Raw genomic sequence first — 27,552 nt, forward strand, 5'->3', positions numbered from 1 at the left:
CTACTGGGAGCGACAGCAATTGAAGACAAGCTCCAGGATGGAGTCCCAGAAACCATTTCAAAACTTGCAAAGGCCGACATTAAGATCTGGGTACTCACTGGAGACAAAAAGGGTAATTCCGCTTGTGGGGAAGCATATCTGTTAATTCATTAAATATTCATAGCTCCTATTTCCCTTGTCCAAGATGACTTTCTCAGACTTTCCATCCTGCACAAACACTGTCCATTTCTTAAGAAAACCTTCTCCATTACCCCAGTTCTCTTGGACAGCATCCTTCTGGAAACCCCCTCAGTAGCAGAGTTTATGTCTTATCATTGAGCTCCTGGGTAGACCATGTTGACTGCAATCAGTCTTAGGTCCCCAGCCAGAGGTGAGCTCCTCTGATGAAAGGACCATCGCTTTTGTCTGTTCTGCCCTCCCCAGCACTCTGCCATTATGTTGGACGCAGAATGGAACGATACGGAATGCTGATCAACTACTTCAGTTTTCTGACCCATTTTATTGCTTTAAAATGATTAATTAAAATTTTATATCCAAGGGATGATCTTATCTTTTAAATCCAGAGCTCACCCAGGAGTTGTTTGGCATGGCTTCCTCACTCCACAAGCCTCCTGCGGAAAATTGGATAATTTCTCTTACCTTACGTTGTTAATGGGTTACACACTCTGATAAGCTAAGGGAAGTCCTGACCTTAAACACATAACAATGGGTGGTAATGGAAAAAGGGGGGGGGGGGATCTGCAGTAGGAGCCCTGTGTAAAGGTTTGTAGAAATAGTTATCTTTTCTTTTCTTCTATAACAGAATGATTAAACCACAGGAACTGACTGCTTAGTACTTCAGTGAACACTGATTTATTAAATAACCAGTTCATGTGTTTGATGATACAGTTCTTTTTATAACTGAAAAGTTATAAAAAATAAGTGGCTTCACTTATTTTATCACAGAAAAAAGAGCATACTGGCTTGAATCTATTTCATGACTTGAAAAAAAAAGTCTCATTACTAGCTAAACTCCATCATTCATCAACTGGAACAACACTTAATTTTTAAATTTTATTTATTTTTAGATTTTTTTTGTATTTTTATTTTTTATTAACATATAATGTTATATATTATATACCTGTTTCAGGGATACAGGTCTGTGATTCATCAGTCTTACATAATACACAGCACTCACTACAACACATACCCTCACTTAATATTTTTCTGTTGTAGAAACTGCTGAAAATATAGGATTTGCATGTGAACTTCTGACTGAAGACACCACTATCTGCTATGGGGAAGATATAAAGTAAGTAAAGGCAAAACTAGAGGCAGTAGACATGGCAGATGGCGAGAAATGGGAGCTGACTGTCCCCTCAGACAGCTTTCCTCACATTTAAATGAAGCAGGAGAACCCAGGTAGTTCCAAGTTACCATGATTTGACCTTATTTTGTGCAGACTTTAGAGTTAGGGGAGCTTGGGGCCTTTATTTACTCTTTCAGGGGCCATTTCTCTCCATTCCTTGGGGAGTCCTCCGTGCTTACCTGCTGACCAAAAAACAAACAAAAAAAAGAGATCAAGATGTTACTAGCCAATTAATCTGAATTCTCTCCATGTGCTGCCTTTTCTAAGAATTCTAATTTTGAAAGAAATACAGAAGGAAAGAATGCCACAATTTTGCTTGGATGAGATGTACCTCTAGGCTTGTCTGGATGGCGTGGGATACTTCAAAGCATAGCTTCTCCTGAACTCTTGAGAACCCAGGGGCACAGCGGACCTGGAAAGGCATCAGGAAGAGCCGTGTCCTGTTAAAAAGCTGAGAGTGTGTTGCACAAGTTCTTGGACGGTGCTATCTTGACAACTATATTTATTTCTCAAATCATTTCCTTACAACACCTCCCCCAGGCTGTCCCAAGGCCAGAAGCTGTGGGCAGACACACGTGCCTAGTCTGGTAGGATGATGAGGGACTTACGCTTGAGCTTAGCCCAAAGGCCGAGAAGTGATGAGATGATGAGGGAGTTGATGGTTGTGGTTCATCTTCTTTCTAATGATGGTGCTGGAGCTTTTGCGAGCTGTTCCAGGATACTGGGCACTAGGCTAAATTAGACAAAATTGGGTAGTTCTAACATCTAAATAGATCAGTTCTGTTTGCAGAAACCATGCCTCTTTGTGCTTTTTAGCTTTTAAAAAAATAGGGATAGACAAATAAATGCTAATACGTTTATGTAAGAAGTTTCCTGGTTTCAAGTGATTTGGCTAATGGCCAGATGGCCTTATTTCTCATAGATGGGGGCCTTAATAGAGTTTGGGTCTCTCTTTCTCAAGTGTTGAAAATTGGGCCCTGAGCTAAATTAGAAGGTAAAAATCTATGCAAGTAGCAAATTTTGTGAGCCTGCTGTTAGTTAGGTTTACTTCCTAGAGGGCTGACTCCATCTTTCTCTGTAGATGCTTCCTGAAAGGGTGATTCCTATATAATGGTTTGGATGGGGAACTTCCCGTTTTTTCTCTTCCAGCCTTTTAGTGATTTATCTTGATAACTCCTTAATTTCAACTTGAAAATGAATAGTTAATGTAGAAAAAAAAGTAATAAATACCCAATCCTCTAGGGTACTGGTTCTCAACCGGGGGTGATTCTGCCTTCCAGGGAACATTTGGCAATGTCCAGAGACATCTTTAGTTGTCATAATGCGGGGGGTGGGGTAGGGGCCAGGGATGCTACTGAACATCCGATGACACAATGGACAGCCACACACAACGGACAGCCACACACAACAGAGAAGTCCCCGGCCCCGAGACATAGTAGTGCTAAGGTGGAGAACAGTGGCTGTGTGTGTGTCATGAGGAAAGCTCTGGCCTGAGAGTAAGGAGACCTGAGTTTTCATTGCCATTTTCCTATCATTTTGGTGCAGGTCAATCACCTCATGTCTCTTACTTGTAAAGGAAGAGTCTGGGTGAGATCTTTGTGGACCCTTCCACTCCTAAACTCCATAACTCATTTTTCTTGCACATGAATGTAGTATATGTGGTCTTCTCAATTACTTGTTGATATAAAGCACTGAGGATTTCTCAGAAGCAAACATAATTTTATGTGGGAGTAAGCTGCTTCTTGCCAACTAGTAGCCACTGTTGATGATACACTGGGGGTTCACACCAGGTATTAAAATTCAGATCAAGATTGCCTGCCCTCTCCCATTGCTTATGAACACATTTTCAGCTCTGTCTTCCGTGAGCTGTCTTTGGCAGATAACAAAGCACCAAGCACATGGTGCCCCACAGAGGGAGGAATTAAGACTTAAAGAGATTATGTCATTGGATTTAAAAATGGGTAAAGGACTTGAATAGACTTTTCTCCAAAGAGGACATACCAATGGCCACCAAGCATATGAAATGATGCTCAACATCACTAAACATTAGGGAAATGCAAATTAAAGCCAGCATAAGCTGTCATAGTATATACCCTTTTAGGATGGCTCCTATCAAGACAAAAACAAGGCAGGGTGCCTGGGTGGCTCAGTCAGTTAAGCGTCTGCCTTCGACTCAGGTCATGATCCCAGGGCCCTGGGATCGAGCCCCACGTCGGGCTCCCTGCTCATCAGGGAGCCTGATTCTCTTCTCTTCTCCCTGCCTGTGCCCTCTCTCACTATCTCCGTATCTCTCTTTTAAATAAACAAAATCTTTAAAACAACAACAATAATAACAAAAAACCCTAAAAACAACAAGCAAAAAATAACAAATGTGGGCAAGCATGTGAGAATTAGAACCCTTGTGCACTACTGGTAGGAAATAAAGTGGTGCAGCTACTATGGAAAACAGTATCATGATTCCTCAGAAAAATCACAAATAGAATTACCGTATGATCCAGCAGTCCTGCTTGTGGATATATATCGCAAAGAATTGAAAGCCAGAACTCAAAGAGATTTTCATACCCAAGTCCATAGCAGCACTAGTGACAATAGCCAAAAGTAGAAGCAACCCAAATTTCCACTGATGGAGGGATGAATGGATAAACAAAATGTAGTATAGCCATGCAATGGGATAGTCTTAAAGAGGAAAGAAATTCTAACATGTGCTACAATAGGAATGAACCTTAAGGACAGTGAAATAATCCCAGTTGCAAAAACAAAACAAAACAAAACCCAAATATCGTATGATTCACTTATAGGAGTTATCTAGAGTGGTCAAATTCACAGAAACAGAAAATAAAGTAGTAGGGACCAGGGAAGGGGGAAATGCGGAGTTCGTTAATTGATATAGAGTTTTCAGTTTTGAAAGATGAAAAGGGGGTGCCTGGGTGGCTCAGAGCGTTAAGCCTCTGCCTTCAGCTCAGGTCATGATCTCAGGGTCCTGGGATCGAGCCCCGCATCGGGCTCTCTGCTCAGCGGGGAGCCTGCTTCCTCCTCTCTCTCTCTCTCTGCCTGCCTCTCTGCCTACTTGTGATCTCTGTCTGTCAAATAAATAAATAAAATCTTAAAAAAAAAAAAAAAAGAAAGAAAGATGAAAAGGTTCTGGAGATTGGTTACAAAGCCAAGTGAATATACTTAATTCTACTGAACTGTATACGTAGTAGAATTAGTTATGATAAATTTGTGTGTTTTTTAAATCACAGTTTTAAAAAGATTATTTATCCAAAATATCTCACAGTCAAGGGTCGGTTTACAGTCTTGTACTCTTAAAACACTTAAATTTCTTTCCCCCCAGTGCTCTTCTTCACACAAGGATGGAAAACCAGAGGAATAGAGGTGGCGTCTATGCAAAATTTGTACCCCCGGTGCATGAACCTTTTTTTCCATCTGGTGAAAACCGTGCCTTGATAATCACTGGTTCTTGGCTGGTACGTATAATTACTGTATCTGTACCTCTGGATTAAACTAAAGCAGTTCATTGTGGACCGATTTGAGATGGTTTCCCATATTAACTGCCAACCTAAAAATCTGTTAGCCTGCAAATGAATAGGAAATTTCCTGTTTGAGAATTAATATATGATCTACAAAGGGAATCATATCACACTGCTAATAGTGGTTATCCCTGCCTCATCAATCAATGGGTCATTTTAATTTTCTTCTTTGTACATTTTTGTATTTTCTAAATTTTATAGTAAATAGGTTTTATAGTCAAAACAGTATCATCCATGATGTAACCCAAGAACCATCACATGATTAAGGTCTTGGGAATGACACTCTTGATATAAAAACGCAAATGGTTGTAATCCTCTGATTCCACCCAGAATGAGATTCTTCTGGAGAAAAAGACCAAGAGAAGTAAGATTCTGAAGCTGAAGTTCCCAAGGACAGAAGAAGAACGACGCATGCGGACACAGAGTAAGCGGCGTCTGGAAGCTAGGAAAGAGCAGCGGCAGAAGAACTTTGTCGACCTGGCTTGCGAGTGCAGCGCGGTCATCTGCTGCCGGGTCACCCCCAAGCAGAAGGCGATGGTGGTGGACCTGGTGAAGAGGTACAAGAAGGCCATCACGCTGGCGATCGGAGATGGGGCCAACGATGTAAACATGATCAAAAGTGAGTCTTGCCCACAGCCGGTGCCACTGGAGCTGCCAGAGAGAAGCAATGGCAGGGATGTTTGGGGGGCGGGGGGTGGGGGGGGTAGTCCTTTCCGCATGATGACGACACCTATGACCCTGCCCTCAGGAAGCTCAGGCTACCCAGTAGGAGAGAGCAGGGAGGAGACAGTGCCACTTGGGAAGTGCCAAGTGGAAGAGGAGTTCCAGATGGGGGAACTGAGCCTTATTTGTTGCCCTCTTTTACATACGTGTGGATTTGTTTTCCTTCTCTTGCTACTTTTCCGTATTTCCTTAAGGCTTATTAAAAAAAATTCTGCTATTTAATAGTTTTGCAAAAATCTCTGCCGAGCTTGGAGTGAATTCTCTTGGATTTTGAGAGCATTTTTTTTTTTCTTCTGAGCATCTTTTTCTAGGGCTTTCTTCTTGCTCTTGGCAAACTGGGTGACCAGGGTGACATACCTGGCACTGAAGCAAAGCTCCAACATGCTCTCATGAGCCTCCTGACCTTCCTAGAAGAGGGTCAAGGGTCGTTTCGCTGGTTGGAGCACCCTAGGTCTTCAAAATTGAAGAACCGAGTCCTATCACGCAGAAATACATTGTGCTCGTAGTAAAGTGTGCAGAACCAAACCCTCATCAACATGTCTGAATCCTGGGTTGGTTTTAAAAAACAATATTATCTTTGATGTCCCCTCCAGTTTTGTGGTATGATTAAGATGAACCGTTTGTTACATGACCACACATGTCCTGTTACGCTGGCTACTTTAACTGCATAATGTATAACTAGGCTTAATTCAGGCTATTTTGTAATTCATGTCTTTTTCTTTTCTTAGAGTCTCCTCCTCCTCCTTCTCGATCTATACTAAGAATATTCCAACTTTATCTTCCTCAGCAAGAGTCAGCTATGTGACGTATGTCTTCTTTATCATGTGTATGTCTGTGGCCACCGCTAGTTGTCATTCGTCTCCAGTGTGTTCTGCATGTGTTCACCCTAGCATAGGACTGGCTTTCTTGCTCCAAATGCTATCAATTTCTTGCCCCTACAGCCGGTTCTAGTTCATTTTCCATTTGGGATGAAAATCAAAGAAACGCAGGTCTCCTCAGAAGTCCAAGTACTAATAGTGCCTTTTGGTACTTTAGAAAAACTGGCATCACTTTCGTCTGCATAAAAAATAGTATGCAGAAATGATATTTGCTTAGAAGGAAGTACAGTGAAATTTAAATGTCCAAAAATCTGGCCATTTGTTAGCATGCTCCACGTTTAGTAGTGTAGCCCAGTGGACGTGGAGGGAATTGAAACCCGCCATATGGATGCAAGGACTCTCCAGGGCTGCCCGCCCTCTCTCCCTCTCTTGGGCTGGAAGAGGTCTGCTGGCTGGTGCCCTAAGAAGATCTAACACCCTAAGAAGGAACAAGCAGCATGAGAGGGGAGACAGAGGCAGAAAAGCGTGAGGACATGACGGGTTTGTTAAACTGCTATGAAGCAGCCTACCCATGAGGCATCTGAAACTCCATTTTTGAAGCTTCAGGAAAATCCAGGTGGCTATATTTAGATAATAGGGGGAAAAAAAGTGTGGCCTTACAAAGTACATCTGTTCAGTTGCCTTGAATCCCCTGTGAGCTGAGGCTGTGTTCGTTTCACATACTGTCCTTGGTGTGCTCAGCAAAAAGGCTGGGCTGGACATCAGGGCCTGCGGCCGGCATTCCTCCTCCCTGGCCCCAGGACCTCTGCATATTTCCCTTTGTTGCTTGTTCGGGAAAGAAGGCCACGGTTTGGGAGGAAAGGGCAGTTTGGCAACCATGACTAGTCATAAGAATTATTTATGTGTTTTGAAAGAAATCATAAATATTGACTGAGACATGCAATTTATTCTATTTTTTAGAATTGCAAAGGGCTGCTTAAAACTTAGGTTTGGCCAAGTCACTGTGTTGCTTTGAATTTGCCGGACCTTGTATTCTGCCACCATGGCAGGATTTGGGGAGCGTCTTTCAGTTGGAAACCTCCTGAGTTGGCAGTCGCTCTTAGGTCTAAGCAAAAATACATTGTGTTCTCCAACACATGTTCTCTAATTGATGTCAGTACATCTTTACTTCCATGTCTTTTAAGACCTAGATAAAGTTCGTAATTCAACTTTTGGAAAAATAAAAAATAAAAATTTGACTTTGATTTTTATCCATTCTGGAACCTTCCCCAGGAAAAAACTGTGCCTCTTAAGGTCATGGTGGGCCATAATTACATGCTGAAAGTTTAATATTATCTTTGTTAAAATACTTTTGATTGCAAATATTAGAGAACAACTAAAGTAAGCTCAAGAACAAAAGATATTTATTTTAAAAATATAAAAAAGATGGGGGCACCTGCGCGGGGGCTTAGTTGGTTAAGTGTCTGCCTTCAGCTCAGATTGTGACCCCAGGGTTCTGGGATCAAGCCCACATCGGGCTCCCCCACTCAGTGGGGAGTCTGCTTCTCCCTTTGCCTCTCCTCTGCACTCCTGCTCTCTCTGTCCCAAATTTAAAAAAAAAAAAAAAGATATTTTGTGCCTCCCAAGAAGCCAGGCCTCAGAAAGATGCGAGAACCAGGACCTGGAACTGCACCAGGACCCCAGCTTCTGGTTTCTCCCTCTTTCTAGACTTCTTCACTTCTCTGCCCCTCAGGAGGGGGGAAAAATATATATATATATACATATGTATATATATATATATACACACATACACATATATATATAATCTCCCACAACTCTAGAATGTACAGGTTAAAATTCCAAAGACAAATACGCCCAAATCTTAATTCCAAAATGTGAAAGCAACACTGATCGCCCCAGCTTGGGTTTTCAGTCAAGGTTAGTACAAGAACCAGACCCCGCTGGTACTTTAAGCAGGAAGTGATTAATACAAGGGACCAGGTGCTCATGAAAAGCTCTGGATAGACGGAAGAAAGCAGGTGCTAGCACGAGTCTCTAACATCTTAGTCACTTACCGGAGGAGCTTCTAGCTTTGAGGCTCCTATGAAGGGCTTTTCAGTTGAGCAGCTTTTGTCTGTCAACATCCAGGCAGCTGGAGAGAGGATATGAACTGTGCTGCAGAAATGCCAAAAAAAGGAAGGGGTGCTGAGCTCCAGCCCACATCGACTTCCACTTCAAGTGGCTCGTCACAATGGAACCCAATTCACAAACAGAACTAGTGCCAGGGAGTCTGAGCGGTGTAAGGTTTTTACGTGTTTCCCACCTTTCCCATAGAACAAGGGTGGCAGGGAGGTTGGGTGGGCCAGTGTACAGCATCCGCTGCGGAGGACCTGTCTGCCCTCAGCCGGCTCAGTGGTGGCCAGGGACACAGGGACCAGGGACACACAGTCCGCACGGACTCCTGGGGTTGACCCCGTGGGTGGGAAGGATGGCTGACGCACTGGGTAGATAATCCTAATGGAATTCGCCACCCACCTGAGATCCTTCCACAAACACCCTTTAGAGGCCCCAGCGTGTGTTCTTTTGGGCAACCCATATCTTGGACATCAAGTTCAGAAGCTCGGGTGGGGGGCTGGTGAGTGGCAGTTTTCACATGTATTGTTTCATGAATGTGTTTCTGTGTTTTGCTGTGGAAACATGTTCATCGCCTTAATGTTTTGCCTTAAAATTAGCTTAGGACTCACGTATGTGCTCCCTCTGCCCCACAGCTGCCCACATCGGCGTTGGCATAAGCGGGCAAGAAGGCATGCAGGCGGTCATGTCAAGCGACTACTCCTTCGCCCAGTTCCGCTACTTGCAGAGGCTGCTGCTGGTGCACGGCCGGTGGTCCTACATACGGATGTGCAAGTTCCTGCGCTACTTCTTCTACAAGAACTTCGCATTCACTCTGGTTCATTTCTGGTACTCCTTCTTCAATGGCTACTCTGCGCAGGTAACAGAATGATAATTCGTATTATCTGATGAGGAGAAGTCTTCCATAAATAAAACTCTACTTCTGAAAAAAACCTGTCCCCTTTGCGCTTGCGGTTTGGATGCTCTCTCTCTCTCTCAACAGTTGAGGCATGGATTGAGATTATCGATGACTTTTTTAAAAGGTTTCTGGTGCCTTAAAAAATAGTTTATTTTGCCTTCAGAAAGTTCGGGTTTGTTCCTGACCTACTGGCTTTTGTTATGTGTCTTTGCCTTTACCCTAGATTTTTTTTCCCCTGCGTCACCTTGCCATTAATAGTGAGAACAAATTACTCAACGCTGAACATATAAAATGATACTGTGATAGGCTAAAGGGATTATATAAATTTGGGATGTTCATCAATCTGTTCTCTTTACCTGTTGATTTTTGGTTTTGTTAGTGCTGAAATGGCAGTGGGGGACATACAGAATATGCTGAAATGGTGAAACAGCAGAAAAATATCATTACTAACAATGAACCTAAAATCAATGCTTGTGGTTGTCCAAACTTCTGATGCCACAGACAGATGGTATCAGAAGAGCTTCCAAACCCGAGGGCCTGGGGCAGCCTTGAGCACAGTGAGGGCCTTCGTCCTGCTCCCCACAGGCCTGTGTGGAGCTGGTGGCGAAGAGTGAGCCCGGCTCCTCTCCGCCGCCCTGAGGACCCGTTTGTGCATGGTCCTGCTTACGCTTCCAGGAGCCCATTTATCATATTCACATTCTGCATGTGATGTTTACATGGAAACGTGAGACTCGCAAAGCAAAGGAACATTTGAATGATACCTTACGTGCTTTTTGAACCAGTTTTTGTGTTACGTATTCTAATTCATTGATCAAGGGATGTAAAAAGGATCGGCACCAACGTATTTTCCAGCATTAGTCAAACAGAAGGGACTCCTTTTCCAAAACATGTTTTGGTGTGTATTCCCCCATCTATGTTGGAAGGCAGGTTTGTTTCTGTGGAGCGCTCTTTGATTCTGCCCGTTCCACGGGATGTGGCTCCGGCAGAGGCCGCACACAGCCGGGGCCCTGCAGGCTCTGGGAGAGGGGAATACACGTGGACTGGCTGGGCAGTAGGTGCTGGTTGGTGACACAGCCACGGTCTTCTCCCCACAGACCGCGTACGAGGACTGGTTCATCACGCTCTACAACGTGCTCTACTCCAGCCTGCCCGTGCTCCTCATGGGGCTCCTTGACCAGGTAGGAGCCTTGTGCAGACGCGGACACTTCAGGCCCGACTGGGCCCGTTTGAGAAGTTAAAAGCGAATATTTCAGTGCATTCTTTTGGTTTTCATGGCTTCCCAAGAAAACCCTATTCTTGTCCTGTTGTTGAGCGACCAGGATAGCTGCTGTACTTCTGTATGACAGTGACAAAAGGGCATTTCTGTGCCTGGGCTGAATTCATGAACAGGAGAGTTTATTATCTCCCTTTTGGACACTAGGAGTTTCTTGTCAAGACACCTGACAGTATAGTCTGTCTCTAGAGGAGTGACTTTAAAATTGTTTTACTCTTTCTCCAAACGCCTGTGTTCAGTTTCCCAAATTAGTCCACATTTCATCCAGGAGCAGTTCTTTGTTATTAATGGATAAAAAGAATCATCTGGAATTAACCCATCAACTTGGATGTGAAAAGACTTTCTAAAAAAAATTAGAATATATGCTCCCAGGAGGTAAAAATAGTCTCCCTACTTTTTTTTTTTTTTTTTTTGACATGACTATTTGCTTTCCTTCTCTGAGGAGCAAACTAATAGATCTCTACCTAGTCCCTTTCTTAATTAAATAGCAGATAACGGTGGACTGAAGTGAAGGGGTTGGTCTCTGCACACTGTAACCATTCAGGACTTAACCTTGTTGAGGTTTTGCCTTCCTAAAACTAAGCTGAAACTCTCTGTGAGAGAGAAACTGGAATGGATCTCGGAGCTCTTGGGTCCTGGATGGCGCACAGCTATTTCCCGTGTGTTTTTTCCCTTTAAGGATGTGAGTGACAAACTGAGCCTCCGCTTCCCTGGGTTGTACATCGTAGGACAAAGAGACTTACTCTTCAACTACAAGAAGTTCTTTGTAAGCTTGATGCATGGAGTTTTAACATCGATGGTTCTCTTCTTCATACCTCTGGGAGCGTATCTGCAAACTGTGGGACAGGATGGAGAGGCGCCTTCAGACTACCAGTCTTTTGCAGTGACCATTGCTTCTGCTCTCATAATAACAGTGAACTTCCAGGTACGTGGCGTCAGTCGACTGTTCGCAGTATCCGTCAGTTACCTGCGTTTCTGTCCACGGACCAGTGTGTGCGTGCACCTGGCTCCCACTCTCCCTCCCGCTGAGCCTCGGCCGCCTTACAAAATGCAAATGCTGTCTGCACGCCTTACACCGAGCACATTTCCTGCTTCTTGCCTGAGCCAAGGATAGTTTTTGATTGTTCGGTATTCAAGCCAAATCATGCCTAAGTTGTTGAATTCTATTTTCAGAATCCTTAGATTCTTTATTCCTTGGTAACTCCCTAAAAGTGAATGCTCTGTTTTTCTCTGGTTTTTCTACAGATTGGCTTGGATACTTCTTACTGGACTTTTGTGAATGCTTTTTCCATATTTGGAAGCATTGCTCTTTATTTTGGCATCATGTTTGACTTTCATAGTGCTGGAATACATGTCCTCTTTCCCTCTGCATTTCAATTTACAGGTTGGTATTTTCTAAATTCCAAAAATAAAGGTATAGAAAAGTGTTACTGGTTTAGACTCCAAGGTAACTTCTAAGTAATAACATGACGTGGAAGTTATTGCTAGTGAAAATTAATGTCCTGACTGGCAACTGAATGACGGTGGTGGGCTGGAGTGTAGGGATAATGTGACAGGAAAAAAGCAAAATTTAAAAATTTGATATAACTGCATCTGTTCAGTTAGACAGGAGGTCCCACCTCCAAATCTAATACTGGTATGTTCCTGGGAAATCGAGTATGCATGTAATGCTAGTAGCATGATAATATAATGTTTCCAAAGAACTATCTGGAAATATGTAATGAACTATAAAACTTCTCATACATTTGGACCCAGGATTTCCACTTGGGGAAAACACCTAAAGATAATACATACCAATTTCTGGAAAAATCAATTTGTACAAAGATTATACCACCGCAATTCGAATTGTTTTTTTAAAATGGAAAGAGTTCAAAGATCTAATAAGAATATTATAGTAGCTAATCAAGGTATGAATCCCATATGATGAAATTTTAGAATTCAGAAGTGGAAAACCTATCACATCATTAGAAGAATGTATTCAGAAGGGCCTCTGGGTGGCTCAGTGGGTTAAACCCTCTGCCTTCCGCTCAGGTCATGATCCCAAGGTCCTGGGGTCAAGCCCTGCATTGGGCTCTCTGCTCAGCTCAGAGTTTGCTTCCCCCCATTTCTGTCTGCCTGCCTCTCTGACTACTTGTGATCTGTCAAGTAAATAAATAAAACCTTTAAAAAAAATGTATGCAGGGACGCCTGGGTGGCTCAGTTGGTTAAGCAGCTGCCTTCGGCTCAGGTCGTGATCCCGGCGTCCTGAGATCGAGTCCCACATCGGGCTCCTTGCTCAGCAGGGAGCCTGCTTCTCCCTCTGCCTCTGTCTGCCATTCTGTCTGCCTGTGCTCGCTCTCTCCCTCTCTCTCGCTGATAAATAAATAAAATCTTTAAAAAAATAAATAAATAAATAAAAATAAAAAAAATTAAAAAAAATGTATGCAGAGCAAGAAGTAAACTTTCAGAAATAGTTTACAGCTGTATAAAATAGGACAAATGATAAATGCTAGAATGAATTTGAACTATTTCATACATATTACAAATTTTTAAATATCATGAATTAGAATTTACAAATTTCTTAGTTTATTAAATACAGTAGCTTGGATTCACAATGAGGAAAAAAGTCCCCATAAACTAGTTTCCCTGTAAAAAATTAGTTTGTTTTCTGGTTTTTTTTTTTAATGGCCAGCTGTAAAAAGACATTTGCTGTGGTAATAACCCTTTATTCGGGAGTGAGGTCATTTTTTTGATGATTGTTTCTCTTCACCGACTCTGTGTTTTAAAAAGCTTATTAGTACCCATTACTTAAAATATTCCCAAAGGGAGGGTGTGTTTTTTATTTAGCAGTGTAAAAACACATTTAAAAAATTAAGGCCACTACTTTTATAAACTTACAGTGTAAGTACAGGGAACACTGTGACAGATTTGGCTCTAAGGGATGTTAATTATAAAACTGGGTAGTTATATATGATTATCTAGTTGTATGAATTATTACGTTCTCTGACATAAATTTGCTGCTGAACTGCAATGGAAAAAGCAAGGCTCTAGTCAGATGGATATAGGGTTTAATTTAGGAGTTGCCACGGCTAGTTGTTACCCCGGGAAATCTTTACTTCTCCACAACTCAATTTCCTTGTGTGGCAAGAAGGTTACTCTTCATCCCTCAGAGGTAATGAAATGGCATGACCTGTATAAAACACCCGCCATAAGGGCTGTCATACTAATGGCAGGGCAAGTTGCTACTGTTACTTGGAGTTTCAAACTATAAATTGGAAAGTAAATTCCTGGAAAAACGTATTAGTATAGATGGCCTAACTTTGCATTTCTACTTAATGCAATGTCAACAAACACTTTTTTTCCTTATTTAGTTGTTCAGTGATGTACACTTGCCTTCCTCATTTTGCTTTGCCTAGCCCTATTTTTAAAAAGATGTCATTTATTTATTTATTAAGATTTTATTTATTTACTTGACAGAGATCACAAGTAGGCAGAGAGGCAGGCAGAGAGATAGGAGGAAGCAGGCTCCCTGCTGAACAGAGAGCACGATGTGGGGCTCGATCCCAGGACCCTGAGATCATGACCTGAGCCGAAGGCAGAGGCTTTAACCCACTGAGCCACCCAGGCGCCCCAAGATTTTATTTACTTGACACAGAGACAGCGAGAGAAGGAATATAAGCAGGGCGAGTGGGAGAGGGAGAAGCAGGCTTCCTGCCCAACAGGGAGCCTGATGTGGGGCTCAATCCCAGGACTCTGGGACCATGACCTGAGCTGAAGGCAGATGCTTAGCAACTGAGCCACCCAGGCGCTCTGCTTAGTCCCGTTTTTAAAATGTTCATTCCTTCAGCAGTGACGGGATGTTCTGGGGAGGCCAATCTGTGAAAGTTTACCACAGACAATCATTTAAGGCTTAAGGAATGTTCACTCTGCCCTGAGGATGAAGGACCCCTGGGATTCACTGTCCATGTTTTTACAGGCACAGCTTCCAACGCCTTGAGACAGCCATACATTTGGCTGACCATCATCTTGACCGTTGCCGTGTGCCTGCTGCCCGTCGTCGCCATACGGTTCTTGTCAATGACCATCTGGCCATCAGAAAGTGATAAGGTACAGAAAAAATAGTATTCTCCTCATTCTGAGTGCCCCTCACAGAAAGCAAGGCCTGTCCCCAAAGCAGCTTTGCTGCAAAATTCTAAATCCGTGGCAAGTTTGGTGTGAACATTTTTTAATACTACTTCTGTTTAACTCCATCTTGCAAATAAGTCCTTTGGGACTGGGATTTTTGTTTGCATGCTTTTTATTTTAAACATTATCAAAGGGAGAATAGTATAAGGAACCCCATAGGTCTATCCGCTCAATTTAACAATTATAATACTAACATTTTTCCCTGTGAAGAGGTTGGGGTTTTCTTCATTTCAAGAAAAATGCCCCCTCTTCTGGCAGGATCCTCTGAGCTACAAGTTGTCCAAATAATGCACCCCTTCAGCTCGCACACTGACTAGCAGGCTTGGGGCACTGAGCACCTTAAGTCATCTAAGGGGTCTGAGCGCCTTAATGTCTGTTAGAAAAAGACTGGGGTTCTTTCCATCGCTCCTCTCTGCTATCCTTGCTAGAGCTTCAGCTTGGAGCTGGGGGTTGGCTGCTGCAGTTCTGGGCATCTCCCGACACCTCACTGGCCACAGGAGGCCAGAAGCTTCCTCAGGAGCCCCGGAATGGGGCATGAGGGGCCCCCGCCCACTCCTGGCAGGCCTCTGGGACCAGACCCCGTCACGTGGCGGGTCCTGGCCGGTGCTGAGCGAGGCAAGTCCCGGGTCCTGCTCCTGGGAGCGCCATCTAGTAGCGTAGGCGAGTGGCATTTTCGGCTCCCGCTTTCTGGCTGGCTTTCTGGCTGGGAGACCCTGGGAATGCCCGTAACCTCTCTCTATCAGAGGAGGCCGGGGCCGCCGCCCTCCAGGAGACAGCTTGGCCCGCATCCAGGTTAGCGCCCGCCCGGTCCCCCTCCGCTGTCACATGCCGTCCCACGCCGTCCCACACCTCCGTGTCTCTGCCGCCCGCAGATTCAGAAGCACCGCAAGCGCTTGAAAGCCGAGGAGCAGTGGAAGCGGCGGCAGCACGTGTTCCGCCGGGGCGTGTCCTCCCGCCGCTCCGCCTACGCCTTCTCGCACCAGCGCGGCTACGCCGACCTCATCTCCTCCGGGCGCAGCATCCGCAAGAAGCGCTCCCCGCTGGATGCCATCATCGCCGAGGGCACCGCCGAGTACCGGCGGACCGTGGAGAGCTGACGCGCCTGCCCCCCCAACGCCGGGTACAAATGTCTATTTTTTTTTTTAAGAAAAGATTCTCAGGACTTTTTATAAGACAAGAAAACCCTGAATTTGTCACGAGGATGTTAAAGACCACCACCTTCATCACAAGCTGCTTGGGCTGCCGGACTGTTGCAATAGCGAAGGATACCTTCCCAGGTCCTGTTATTCACCTGTGTTCTTTATGATTCAAAGGGAACCTGTTAATCCAGTCTCCATCTAGGACAACAGAATTAGGAACTGTCTTCTATTTCAATTCAGATGGTACTCGGAAAATCACATTCAGATCATCCCGTCTGGGACCTTCAACACGAATTTCCAGAGGCTGCTTTCTTCCCCATAGGCTACCTTTTTAACAAAGATCTTGTATTTATAATGGCAAGGACAAAAAAATTCATGAATGTTCATCACCTGGAAGCAAAGTGGTCCGATGACTTTTTCAGAGTTGATAATGAACTGCGTGGTTTCCTCTTCTCATATTTGTTTAATAGCTCAAGGAAACCACTTCACATTTCATAAGTACAAGCCTTCCATCTGCTAAGTTTACTACCAGGTTAAAAGTGTGCATCATGTACGTTTACTCTTACTTTCCATATTATTTTAGCCACGTCCTTCCCTACTTTCATTTTTAAAAGATGTGTTTAAATATTTATGGGCTTTTTAAAAAAGTCCTTGAAAACTAAGGGCATCAGTGATAAATTGTGATTTTTTGGGGGTAAAGCTTTCTTTTGAAAAGCAAACTCTATACCTGCCTATATATGTATTTTATAAGGGACTTGTACAGAGGCCTCATGTTTTCACTTGTCTTATGTCTTCAGAGAAAAGGCTGTTGGCAGCCACATTTTTCAGACTAACAGTGTACCTTCAAAAATTAAAATTAATTTTAAGCAATTATGGAAACTATCCTCAAAGAGTCAAAAGTTATTTTTCTAGAGGCTTTTCTCATTCTGTTTTTCACACATCAGTTTCCATATTCTAATGAAGATACAGAAGTGTTTTCAATAATTCTGTTCTTTACCATTAGGCTGTGAATGTTCCCAATATCTGTCCCCTTTGAGTTCCTATAAGAAAATCACAACATGTATATAGTTCGTTTTCTAGGTATGATGAAAGAATTTATGGGTCTTTATCCTATGGAAGTAAATTTCTGGAAGTTTACAACTTTATCTTATAAATTAAAAAAAAAAAACTAAATTGTTTTTTCTTTTGTTTGGTAAAGCAAAGTTTGCTTGTATAATTCTCAGTTTTCTCTCCTGTTTTGTGAATTGTGGGAAAAGTCGACAATGCAAATGTGTCAAAGACTTACACTGTTGGGTGCGATATTAACAATTTTAAAATGCAAATTGCTTTGGATAAATTATTTCTATATTCTGTAAATCTGAGATTTAATGTATATTTTTGTTTAAAAAATAAATGCTTTAGTAAAATCTTTGGAAAGTATCTTTTAAGTAGGGGATATGACAGGAGCTAAGGCCTACAAGGTTGCTAAAGAAACACATGGGTCCTCTTGCAGTGAGAAATAAAAGTTGGGGCAGGTGCTATGTCTTAGCAGAGATGGGAGAGAAGAAGTCCTCAGACTGTAAAAGGCCGGCGGATGTGGATTAATAATCGGCAAGGGCAACTGTGTCCAGACAGGGTACATCTTTGGATACTCAGGTAAGGCGCAGTTTTTAAAAAATGACCTCAATTCTGAAGGTAGAATAAAAGCAAAGGTAACCTTTGACCAAAAGTAGGGGCTGGGAAGTGAGTAAATGATCAAAGGGAAATTAAGGCGTTGAGAGGCAGGAGAGCAGTGAGAAGAGGACCTGAGGCTTGAGGCTGGGGGAGGGCAGAGCATGACCGGCCGGCTACAGGATGGACAGGTTGCTCCGGGACACTATGGAAAACTGTGACCCACCAAAGAAATGGGACTATGCCACAGACTTTTTCCAGAGAGAGTTGGGGGTGGGGGGGATCTGAAGCAGATTCAGCGCCGCCCAATGCAGGGCTGTATCCCAGGACCCTGAGTTCAGGACCTGAGCCAAAATCAAGAGTTGGATTCCTGACCGATGGAGCCACCCAGGCACCACAGGACTATGCCACAGAGACAGAGGTTCTCTGTAGAGTAACATCCGTGGGGACTTGTCTGGGAGGCAAAACAGACAGCAGGTGATGAGAAAGCCCCTCAGCCTGGGTGCTTTCTAAGGTGGAAAATTAGGACCCCCCCCCCCCTTTTGCTTATTCCACAATTGACAGCTGGCTTCGGGAGCAGAACTTCATGTCTGTATCAGAGCAATCCTTTCGAAATGGGGTGAAAGGACATGGGGCAGATCAGACTCTGCAAGAAAAATTGTATAAGAAAAAGTTCTGAGGAGACATTGGATATAGTCCCTTAAAAGGGGGGGGGGCGCTTTTCCCCCTAGGATGCCCTACTGTATTTAAAGGGGTTGAGGAATATATGTGTGTGTATGTGTTTTTTGTTGTTGTTGTTGTTGTTTTTAATTTACTTGACAGAGATCACAAGCAAGCAGGGAGGCAGGCAGAGAGGAGGGGAAGCAGGCTCACTGAGCAGACAACCCAATGCGACACTTGATCCTAGGACACTGGGACCACGACCTGAGCTGAAGGCAGAGGCTTTAACCAACTGAGCCACCCAGGCACCCGAGGAACATGTTTTCAATCAAAGAGCACCACCTAAAGGTTCTTACTGACAATCAATACCTGAAACTATTCAGTAATGATATCCAACGAGGATAAAGTAGTTCTTAAAGGACTCCAATGTGATAGCAAAACCAAATGTGCTCCAACGGACTCTGTATTTTAGCAGTTGTTGCCTTCATGTGATGTAAGTGAAACTTGGGAAAATTATAAGACAGCTTTTTTTTTTTTTGAAGATTTTTATTTATTTGTCAGAGAGAGGGAGAGAGAGAGAGCACGGGCAGACAGAATGGCAGGCAGAGGCAGAGGGAGAAGCAGGCTCCCTGCTGAGCAAGGGTCCCACGACCCAATCCCGGGATGCTGAGATCATGACCCGAGCAGAAGGCAGCTGCTTAACCAACTGAGCCACCCAGGCGTCCCATAAGACAGCTTCTAACAGTCCCGTCAGAATCTGCTAGACTGTTAAGGCTACAGGGGGCACCTGGGTGGCTCAGACGTTAAGTGTATGCCTTCAGCTCAGGTCATAATCCCAGGGTCCTGGGACTGAGTCCCGCATTGGGCTCCCTGCTCAGCAGGAAGTCTGCTTCTCACTCTCCCATTCCCCCTGCTTGTGTTCCCTCTCTCATTGTGTCTCTCTCTGTCAAATAAATAAAATCTTTAAAAAAAAAAAAAAAAAGTTATGGCTACAATAAAACATCTGGTGCATTTGTAATTACAAAAAGGCCTATCAGAAAACACTGTAAAAATGACTTCTTGACTTAAATTGACATTTCTTTGAAGAAGATCTGTAAGTGGCCAAAAAGTGTATGAAAACATCCTCAACAACATTAGTCCTCAGGGAAATGCAAATCAAAACCACAATGAGATACCACGTCACATCCACTAGGATGACTATCAGTAGAAAAGGAAGGATGCGTGGCTGTCTCAGTCAGTAGAGCGCGGGACTCTCGTTCTCGGGATTGTGAGTTCAAGCCCCATGTCGGGAATGGAGTTTACCTAAAAGGCCGGGGATGGGGCAGGGAATACTTGTTCACAAGGACTGTGGAGAAACCGGAACCCTCATGGTCTGCTGGTGGGAATGTGAAACGCTGCAACCACTGCTGAAACAGTCTGGCGGTTCCTCTGGAAGTTAAACAGAATTACCATATTAACAGCAATTCTCCGAAGTGTATACACATATACACACCGCAAAACCTTGAACACAGGCACTCAAATATTTGCACGTGAATGCTCACCTCAGCACCACTCACAACATCCAACAAGGGCAGAATCACCTCAACGTCCATCCACAGTGGAGTGGATACACAAAATGTAGGCTATGGAGAGAACGGAATATAATTTAGCCATTAAAAGGAGTAAGGCCAGTTCAAGATGGAGACATAAGGCAGATTCTGAACTCATTCCCTTCCATGGACACACCAGATCCACAGCTACATCTGGAATGATTTCCTTCGAAAACAGAAACAAAAGCAGAGGGACTCGTAACTTGGGGCAACCCCCCCACACCAAGGTGGGGAGGCAAGGCAGAGAAGCAGTCTTGCTGAAAACCCCACCTCCAGCATTGAACCCCATATCGGGAAGCCCAACTTTTAAGACCCACGCCTGAGAAATAAGGCCCTAAAACTTAGAGCTTTGGAAACCAATGAGGATTGCATGCATGAGGCCTGAAAGGCTAGCGAGCAAACTGAGAAATGGCTCCGACCGGCCTCAGGCCCCTGGCTTCTCCCTCACACTACAGCCCAGCACAGGAGCAGTCAGACTTGACATCAAAGAGGCTTTCTGCTCTTAAAAGCATCGGCTTGAGAGGCAGGCATCTCACTTAACACATCTGGGGGACTGCTGGGTACTCTCCCAGGATGGAGGCCAGTGGACATTTGGTTAATCTCGGCACCACCTTCACACTGCCCTCGCCGCTGCCCTCCAGAGCACCAGTATCTCCCAGAGGAGAGCTTTTCATTGCCTCTCATACCATTTTTACACCTGGCACCCCAGTTTTTGCAAGCACCCATCCAGTGGACACCCCTTGATCGCCTGGCTCTGGGGGCAAGCAGGGCCTGCATTCCGGGACCACACGACTATATCAATCAGATACAAGATCTCGGCTGGCTGCCAGGGTCCTGCACAGCCAGCAGACCAAAATAAACACCCAGGCTCTCTGTGATGTGCTTGTCCTGCAGCATGGGCCCAAAGGGGCAGCCCTCTGGTTTGGCACACACCTAGAGTCCGTATCTCCCAGAAAGGAGTTTATACCCTCACCTGGTGCCCCAATTTTCGCGGATGCTATGAGGTGACACCTCTAGATTGCCTAGCACAGGTCACACATGACTGTAACCAACAGAGAAACGAGTTTTTAACTGCTACCATTCCCAGAGCACAGCCATAGGCAAGTCTGAGGAGCCTAGTTTTCCTGTGAAAGAGGCCCACGAGCTCATCTCCACAGCTACGTCAGAGGCTAGACTTCTAAGCCAGCACACATCTGAGGGCCGTCTGTGAGCCTTTCCAGAGACCTCAGAGGACCAGCTTTGTGTTCTCCTTCTACCGCGCTCTAGCGTGTCAGCATCGCCCAGGAGGCAGTGTGTATACGGGTCTGGTACCAGTTTCTATGTCCGAGGCCTTGACTGCTGTGGACAGTTACCACCCAGTGGACGGCCCTTCACCACCTAGCTCCGGTGGCCCGCAGGATCTGCATTCCTGTGGCCCAGTGGACTGTAACAGGTGGGGAGGCCAACTGTGGCCTGCTACAAACTCCAGGACACCACACACCGGCTAACACCAACCCCCGCCCCCCACTCTCTGTGATAAAGGACTATTTGCTGGTCCTGGAGCTCTGGCCCGAGGGGCAGGCTTTTGGTTTGATGAACACCTAGGGAGTGAGCTTCTAAGATGCTGTACTGGGACAGAAGTCAGGAGATGCCCGCCTGTGCACTCCACCCGCCTTCCTTCAGACTGCTGGTATCCTCCAGAAAGGAACTCATACAGTTGTCTGGCACCCCAATTTTTGTGACTGACACTCAGGAGACACTTCCAAGGTGCCCAGTGTAGGTAGCCCCTGGGACTTAATGCTTGCTGTCCTGTAGGGCTGTATGTATTTGTAAGGTGCTGCCCTAGGGGTCTTACAATCAGCCTGAATCTAGGTGCTGACATAGATCCTCCTCTGTGAGGCAGCTAGCAGATATAATCAATGAGCTGAAAAATAACCAGAGAGGTTCAACAGTAAACTAGATGAAGAAGAAGAAAGGACAAGTAAACTCCAATACAGAGCACAGAACTCACCCAATCAGAGCAGCAAAAACAAGCAAGCAAACAAAAAAACCCAACCCTAGTGTAAAAAAGTAGGTAACTTATAGGGCTTATGAAACAACATCCAACAGTCCAACATGTGCATTACAAGGTTCCAGAGGAAGGAGGAAAGGGGCAGAAAGCTCACTTGAAGAAAGAACAGCTAGCTGAAATTTCTCTAACTTGGGGAAGGAAACAGACATCCAGATCCAGGAAGCCCTGAGAGTTCCAAATAAGAATCTGAAGAGACTCAAACCAAGGCACATTATAATTAAAATCTCAAAAGTTAAAGACAGGAAAGAATTTTAAAAGCATCAAGAGAAAAACAATTTGTTATGTAAAAGAGATTCCCCCCATTAGACAATCAACAGATTTTCAGGAGAAGCTTTGCAAACCAGAAGGGAGTGTCAGGATATACTCAAAGTAATGAAAGGAAAAAACCCTTCCAAACTTTCAACTAAGAATTACAGTGCCCCGCAGTGTTTCAATTCAGAATTTCAGGAATGATAAAGAGATTTTCAGACAAGCAAAAGCAAAAAGGAATTCATCACCACCACACGGGTCTTAGAAGAAAGCTTAAAGTGGGGGCACCTGGGTGGCTCGGTTAAGCCTCTGCCTTCAGCTCAGGTTGGTCTTGGGATCCTAGGATTAAACCGAGCCTCAAGTGCGGCATCGAGCTCCCTGCTCAGCGGGGAGCCTGCTTTCCCCGCCTCTCTGCCTAGTTGTGATCGATCTCTCTGCCAAGTAAGTAAATAAAATATTAAAAAAAAAAAAAAAAAGCTTAAAGGTACTTCTATAAGCTGAAATGGGAGGGTGCTAATTAGTAACAGGAAAACACAAAAGTATAAAATCTCACTAGTGAAGGAAAATATACAGTGAAATTCAGAATCTAATATAAAGGTGGTGGATTGATATTTTTAAAAAGCTTGTATAGTGGGGCAACTGGGTGGCTCAGTTGATTAAGCCTCTGCCTTCGGCTCAGGTCATGATCTCAGGGTCCTGGGATCAAGCCCCGCATCAGGCTTTCTGCTCAGCAGTGAGCCTGCTTCCCCCTCTCTCTGCCTACTAGTGATCTCTCTCTCTCTCTGTCAAATAAATAAATAAAATCTTAAAAAATAAATAAATAAAAGGTACTCAAACTTAAGTTATTATCAACTTAAAATACACTGTTACTAAGTTAAGTGTAAGCTTCACAGTAACCACAAAGCAAAAAGCTATAGTTGATACACACTACTTCAAATGTAAAAGAACTAAATTCTTTAATCAAAAGACAAAGAGTGGCTGAATGGGTAAAAGACAAGACTCATCTATATGCTAAAAAGATTCACTTCAGATATAAGGACACATGCAGACTAAAAGTGAAGGGATAGAAAAACAGTCCCTGCAAATGGAAACAGAAAGAAAGCGGGGTGGCTATAATTACATCACATAATATAGACTTTAAAACCAGGGCTATAATTAGAGACAAAGAAGGTCATTACATAATGATAAAAGGATCACCCACCCAAAGCACATAGCATTTGTAAATATATATGCATCCAAAAATAGTAGCAACAAAATATATAAAGCAAATATTTTTTTTTTTTTTTTAAAGATTTTATTTATTTATTTGACAGAGAGAAATCACAAGTAGATGGAGAGGCAGGCAGAGAGAGAGAGAGAGAGGGAAGCAGGCTCCCTGCTGAGCAGAGAGCCCGATGCGGGACTCGATCCCAGGACCCTGAGATCATGACCTGAGCCGAAGGCAGCGGCTTAACCCACTGAGCCACCCAGGCGCCCCTATAAAGCAAATATTAACAGACATAATGAGAGAAATAACCAGCAACACAAAAATATTACAGTATTTTAATACCCCAGTTTCATCAATGGATAGATCATCCAGACAGAAAATCAATAGGGAAACACTGGCTCTAAAAATTCCATTAGACCAGACAGATATAACAAATATATATAGAACATTCCATCCAAAAACAACAGAATATACATTCTTCTCAAGTGCACAAATAACATTATTCAGGAGATTACATATTAGGCCACAAAACAAGTCTTAATAAATTTCAGAAGGTTTAAATCATACCAAGCATCTTTTCTGACCACAATGGATGAAACGAGACACCTATTACAAGAAGACGACTGGGGGCGCCCGGGTGGCTCAGTGGGTTAAAGCCTCTGCCTTCCTTGGGTCATGATCCCAGGGTCCTGGGATGGAGCCCCGCATCGGGCTCTCTGCTTTGTGGGGAGCCTGCTTCCTCCTCCCTCTCTGCCTGCTTCTCTGCCTACTTGTGATCTATCAAATAAATAAATAAAATCTTAAAAAAAAAAAAGACTGGAAAATTCACAAATATATGCACATTACACAATATGCTACTGAACAACCAATGAGTCAAAAAAAAAAAAATCAAAAGCGAAATAAAAAGTGCCTTGAGACAAATGAAAATACAAATATCAAAACCCATGGGATGCAACAAAAGCAGTTCTAGGAGGGAAGTGCAGAGCAATAAACAATTACCGCAAGAAACAAGAAAGATCTCAAACCAAACCAAACCAAAACCAAAACACCTAACTTTACACACCACAGAACCAGAAAAAGAGGAACAGAGCCCAAACTCAATAGAAGGAAAAAACAAATACAAAAACAAAGGTCAGGGTACCTGGGTGGCTCAGTGGGTTAAAGTCTCTGCCTTCAGCTCAGGTCATGATCCCAGGGTCCTGGGATCGAGCCCCAGAGCCCCACACCGGGCTCTCTGCTCAGCAGGGAGCCTGCTTCCTCCTCTCTCTCTGCCTGCCTCTCTGCCTACTTGTGATCTCTGTCAAATAAATAAATAAAATCTTTAAAAAAAAAAAACAGACAAACACAAAGGTCAAAGCAAAGATAAATGAAATGAAGACTAAAAAAGCAAAGGGAAAAAGATCAATGAAACTAAGCTAGTTTTGGGGTGCCTGGGTGGCTCAGACAGTTAACCTCTGCCTTTGGCTCAGGTCATGATCCCCATGTCCTGGGATCCAGCCCTGCATTAGGTTCCCTGCTCAACAGGGAGTCTGCTTCTTTCTCTGTCCTTCACCCCATGAATACATGCACTATCTCTCAAATAAATAAAATCTTTAAAAAAAAAAAAGCTGGTTTTGAAAAGATATATAAAATTTACAAATCTTTACACACACCAAGAAAAAAAGTGGTGCCGCAGAAATACAAATGATAACAGAATACTGTGAAACTTATACTCCAACAAATTGAACAACCCAGAAGAAATGGACAAATTCCTAGAAACATAAAGCCTACAAGACTGAAGAAACAGAAAAGCTAAACAGACCAATTTACTAGTAAGGAGACTGGAGCAGTAATCAAAAAACCTCCCAACCAACAAAAGTCCAGGACCAGAGAGCTTCACTGGTGAATTCTACCAAATAATGCCAACCTTCTAAAACTCTTTCAAAAATCAGAAGAGAAAGAATACTTCCACATTCATTTTATGAGGCCAGCATTATTACCCTGATAGCAAGCCAAAGAACTATACTACAAGAAAAGAAAATTACAGGTCAATATACTTGATGAACATAGATGCAAAAATCCTCAATAAAATACAGGCAAACAAAATTCAAGAACACATTAAAAGGGCTATACACAATGGTCAGGTGGGATTTATTCCAGGGATGCAAAGGTGATACAGCACCCACAAATCAATGTGATATAGCACATTAACAAAATAAATGATGAAAATCATACAATCATCCCAGTAGATGAAAAAGAGCATTTGATAAAATTCAACATCCATTTTTTTTTAAAGTTTTTTTTTTTAGAGATTTTATTTATTTGACAGAGAGATCACAGGTAGAGAGGCAGGTAGAGAGAGATGGGGAGGCAGACTCCTGCTGAGCAGAGAGCCCAAGGGCTCTATCCAAGGACCTGGAGATCATGACCTGAGCTGAGGGCAGAGGCTTAAGCAACTAAGCCAGCCACGCACCTCTGTCTTCACCTTTCTTAAACGCTGTCCCAAGTTCCCATCATACCCAAGACAATCAGTGAAGAAACTAGCCCAAGCTGATGCTAACTGTACTTTTAGGAAGAAACGGTAGGCTGGACCATACACAGCCTGGTGGGTCTGCATGGGCACATGGCGGGGATCCTGAGAGCAAAAGGAAATCATGGAAGGTTGCCAACGGAAAATAAAAATGGTTGGGTTTATTTTTTTAAGTATTCTCCTGGGCTGGAATGGAGATTAGCCTGGGGAGCTGTGGAGACCCGCAAAGGAGTTGTCAGGAGAGAGGACACTAGTGCATTGTCCTCGAAGGACAGCAGAAGTAGGTGTTGAATAGGGGAAGTTGGAGGGCAGGAAGGGAGGCCAGCCCAGAGCTCCTAGTCAACAGCCTGAAGCAAGAAACAAAGTCATTTGCTGAGAGGTGAGGCAGTGAGAAGGGCCTGCAGATTCCCATGCTGAATCCTGAATTCCTGAGACTTTCATGAAATGAAGAGGGAGGGCGTGAACGTGGAAATGGGGCGGGGAAAGCCTCAGCAGGTTGGTCCGAGGCTTGAAGATGTGAATCGCGCAGAATCATGAAACAAGAGATTAACAGTGATTAATTAATACCATTTCTAACCTAACACAGAAGGCTTACTGGATGCCAACCATATACTAGGCATTTTGTATACTTGATCTCATAACCTTTCCAGATTATCATTTTCAGGTGGAAAAATCTGTGGCTCAGGGATGTGAAGGAACCTGGTCAGGGTCACTGAAGCAGAACAGAAGAGTCTGGTATCCTCTGTATGTATCCTATGGTTTAGAGCCCCAGCTGCTGAGTTTTCATCATTCATTTCCTTACAGGAAAGCGTCTAGCAGGGCTTTAGAATGACTTTTCCTTTTTTTTTTTTTTTTTTTCTTTTCTTTTTTTAAGGGAGAGAGTATAGATTCGGTGCTTATAAACGGGCAGTTCACAAACATGAAGCCTTGAAATCACTGAAATAAACGAACGAGCAAACCTATGCTCTTAAACTTTACAACAAAAGGAAAGTTACGTTTACAATTGCTTAAACTGAAGTTTCATCGTAATCACTCCCACTTTTTCTTTGCAGTTTCGAGCCGGTTTTAAACAGGATTGAGATTTTTGGATTGCTCGACCACTCGCTAATTACCAAAACCCTGGGCCTCCCCTCCCCCCCCCCCTGCCGCCGTTCCGGGCTTGAGAACTGGTAAAGGAGCCTCAAAGGTGCTTACAGCAATGTTTGCCTCTTCTCTCTCCGGAGACTCCTTTGAGGAGCAAATCGCTAGGTGCACAAGAGTACACTATAGACACTTGAGGGTTTGCACCGAGAGAGTACCGTGAAGGCAGCGCTCCCGCGGCAAGGGCCGGCCCCGGAGCGTCCTCCCACACCTGGAGGTAATGGGTGGAGCCAAGAGGCAGGACCAGGTGAGCGAGAGGCGGAAATGGCCGGCAACGACATGGCGGCGCCGGCGTCGCGCGCCCTGAGTTCAAACAGGCTGTCGGCTACGGTGGCCCATGAGGGCCATCACAGTGTTAAGACTTAGACTCGCATCTAGAGACTGGAGAGAAGTGGGAGTCAGCCCAGACTGGGACAACCCTGAGAGGGCGCGGAGACTGACAGTCGAGGACCACGAGAAGGGGGCGGCCCCAGCTGGCCAGAGTCGGGTGAGG

General features: G+C 44.0%; 1 protein-coding gene and 1 long non-coding RNA gene across 6 annotated transcripts in view; one reads left to right on the plus strand and one right to left on the minus strand.

The window, feature by feature from the left end:
- The window catches only part of ATP8B1 (ATPase phospholipid transporting 8B1), a 126,044-nt gene extending 108,631 nt beyond the window's left edge, over positions 1-17,413 (plus strand). Inside the window, exons 19-28 of the mRNA XM_059140999.1 lie at positions 1-112; positions 1,216-1,291; positions 4,683-4,815; positions 5,209-5,497; positions 9,167-9,390; positions 10,524-10,607; positions 11,382-11,627; positions 11,948-12,086; positions 14,658-14,788; positions 15,739-17,413. Of these exons, the coding sequence (XP_058996982.1) occupies positions 1-112; positions 1,216-1,291; positions 4,683-4,815; positions 5,209-5,497; positions 9,167-9,390; positions 10,524-10,607; positions 11,382-11,627; positions 11,948-12,086; positions 14,658-14,788; positions 15,739-15,963 (1,659 nt within the window). The 3' untranslated portion in view covers positions 15,964-17,413. The remainder of the gene's footprint in view (positions 113-1,215; positions 1,292-4,682; positions 4,816-5,208; positions 5,498-9,166; positions 9,391-10,523; positions 10,608-11,381; positions 11,628-11,947; positions 12,087-14,657; positions 14,789-15,738) is intronic.
- LOC131811924 (uncharacterized) lies at positions 106-27,328 on the minus strand. Of its 5 annotated transcripts, none has more exons than XR_009346172.1 (8): positions 27,114-27,328; positions 22,492-22,637; positions 19,857-19,937; positions 19,618-19,743; positions 8,474-8,573; positions 1,957-2,081; positions 1,680-1,760; positions 106-611 (listed from the first exon to the last, which is right to left on the minus strand). It is a non-coding gene; the product is annotated as an uncharacterized LOC131811924 (long non-coding RNA). The 5 variants fall into 5 exon arrangements; XR_009346171.1 differs by lacking the exon at positions 106-611 and adding an exon at positions 634-1,530; XR_009346168.1 differs by lacking the exon at positions 106-611 and adding an exon at positions 637-1,527.
- Between the last annotated feature and the right edge of the window lie 224 nt (positions 27,329-27,552).

The sequence above is a fragment of the Mustela lutreola genome, chromosome 11, assembly GCF_030435805.1.
Source record: "Mustela lutreola isolate mMusLut2 chromosome 11, mMusLut2.pri, whole genome shotgun sequence".
NCBI lineage: Eukaryota > Metazoa > Chordata > Mammalia > Carnivora > Mustelidae > Mustela > Mustela lutreola.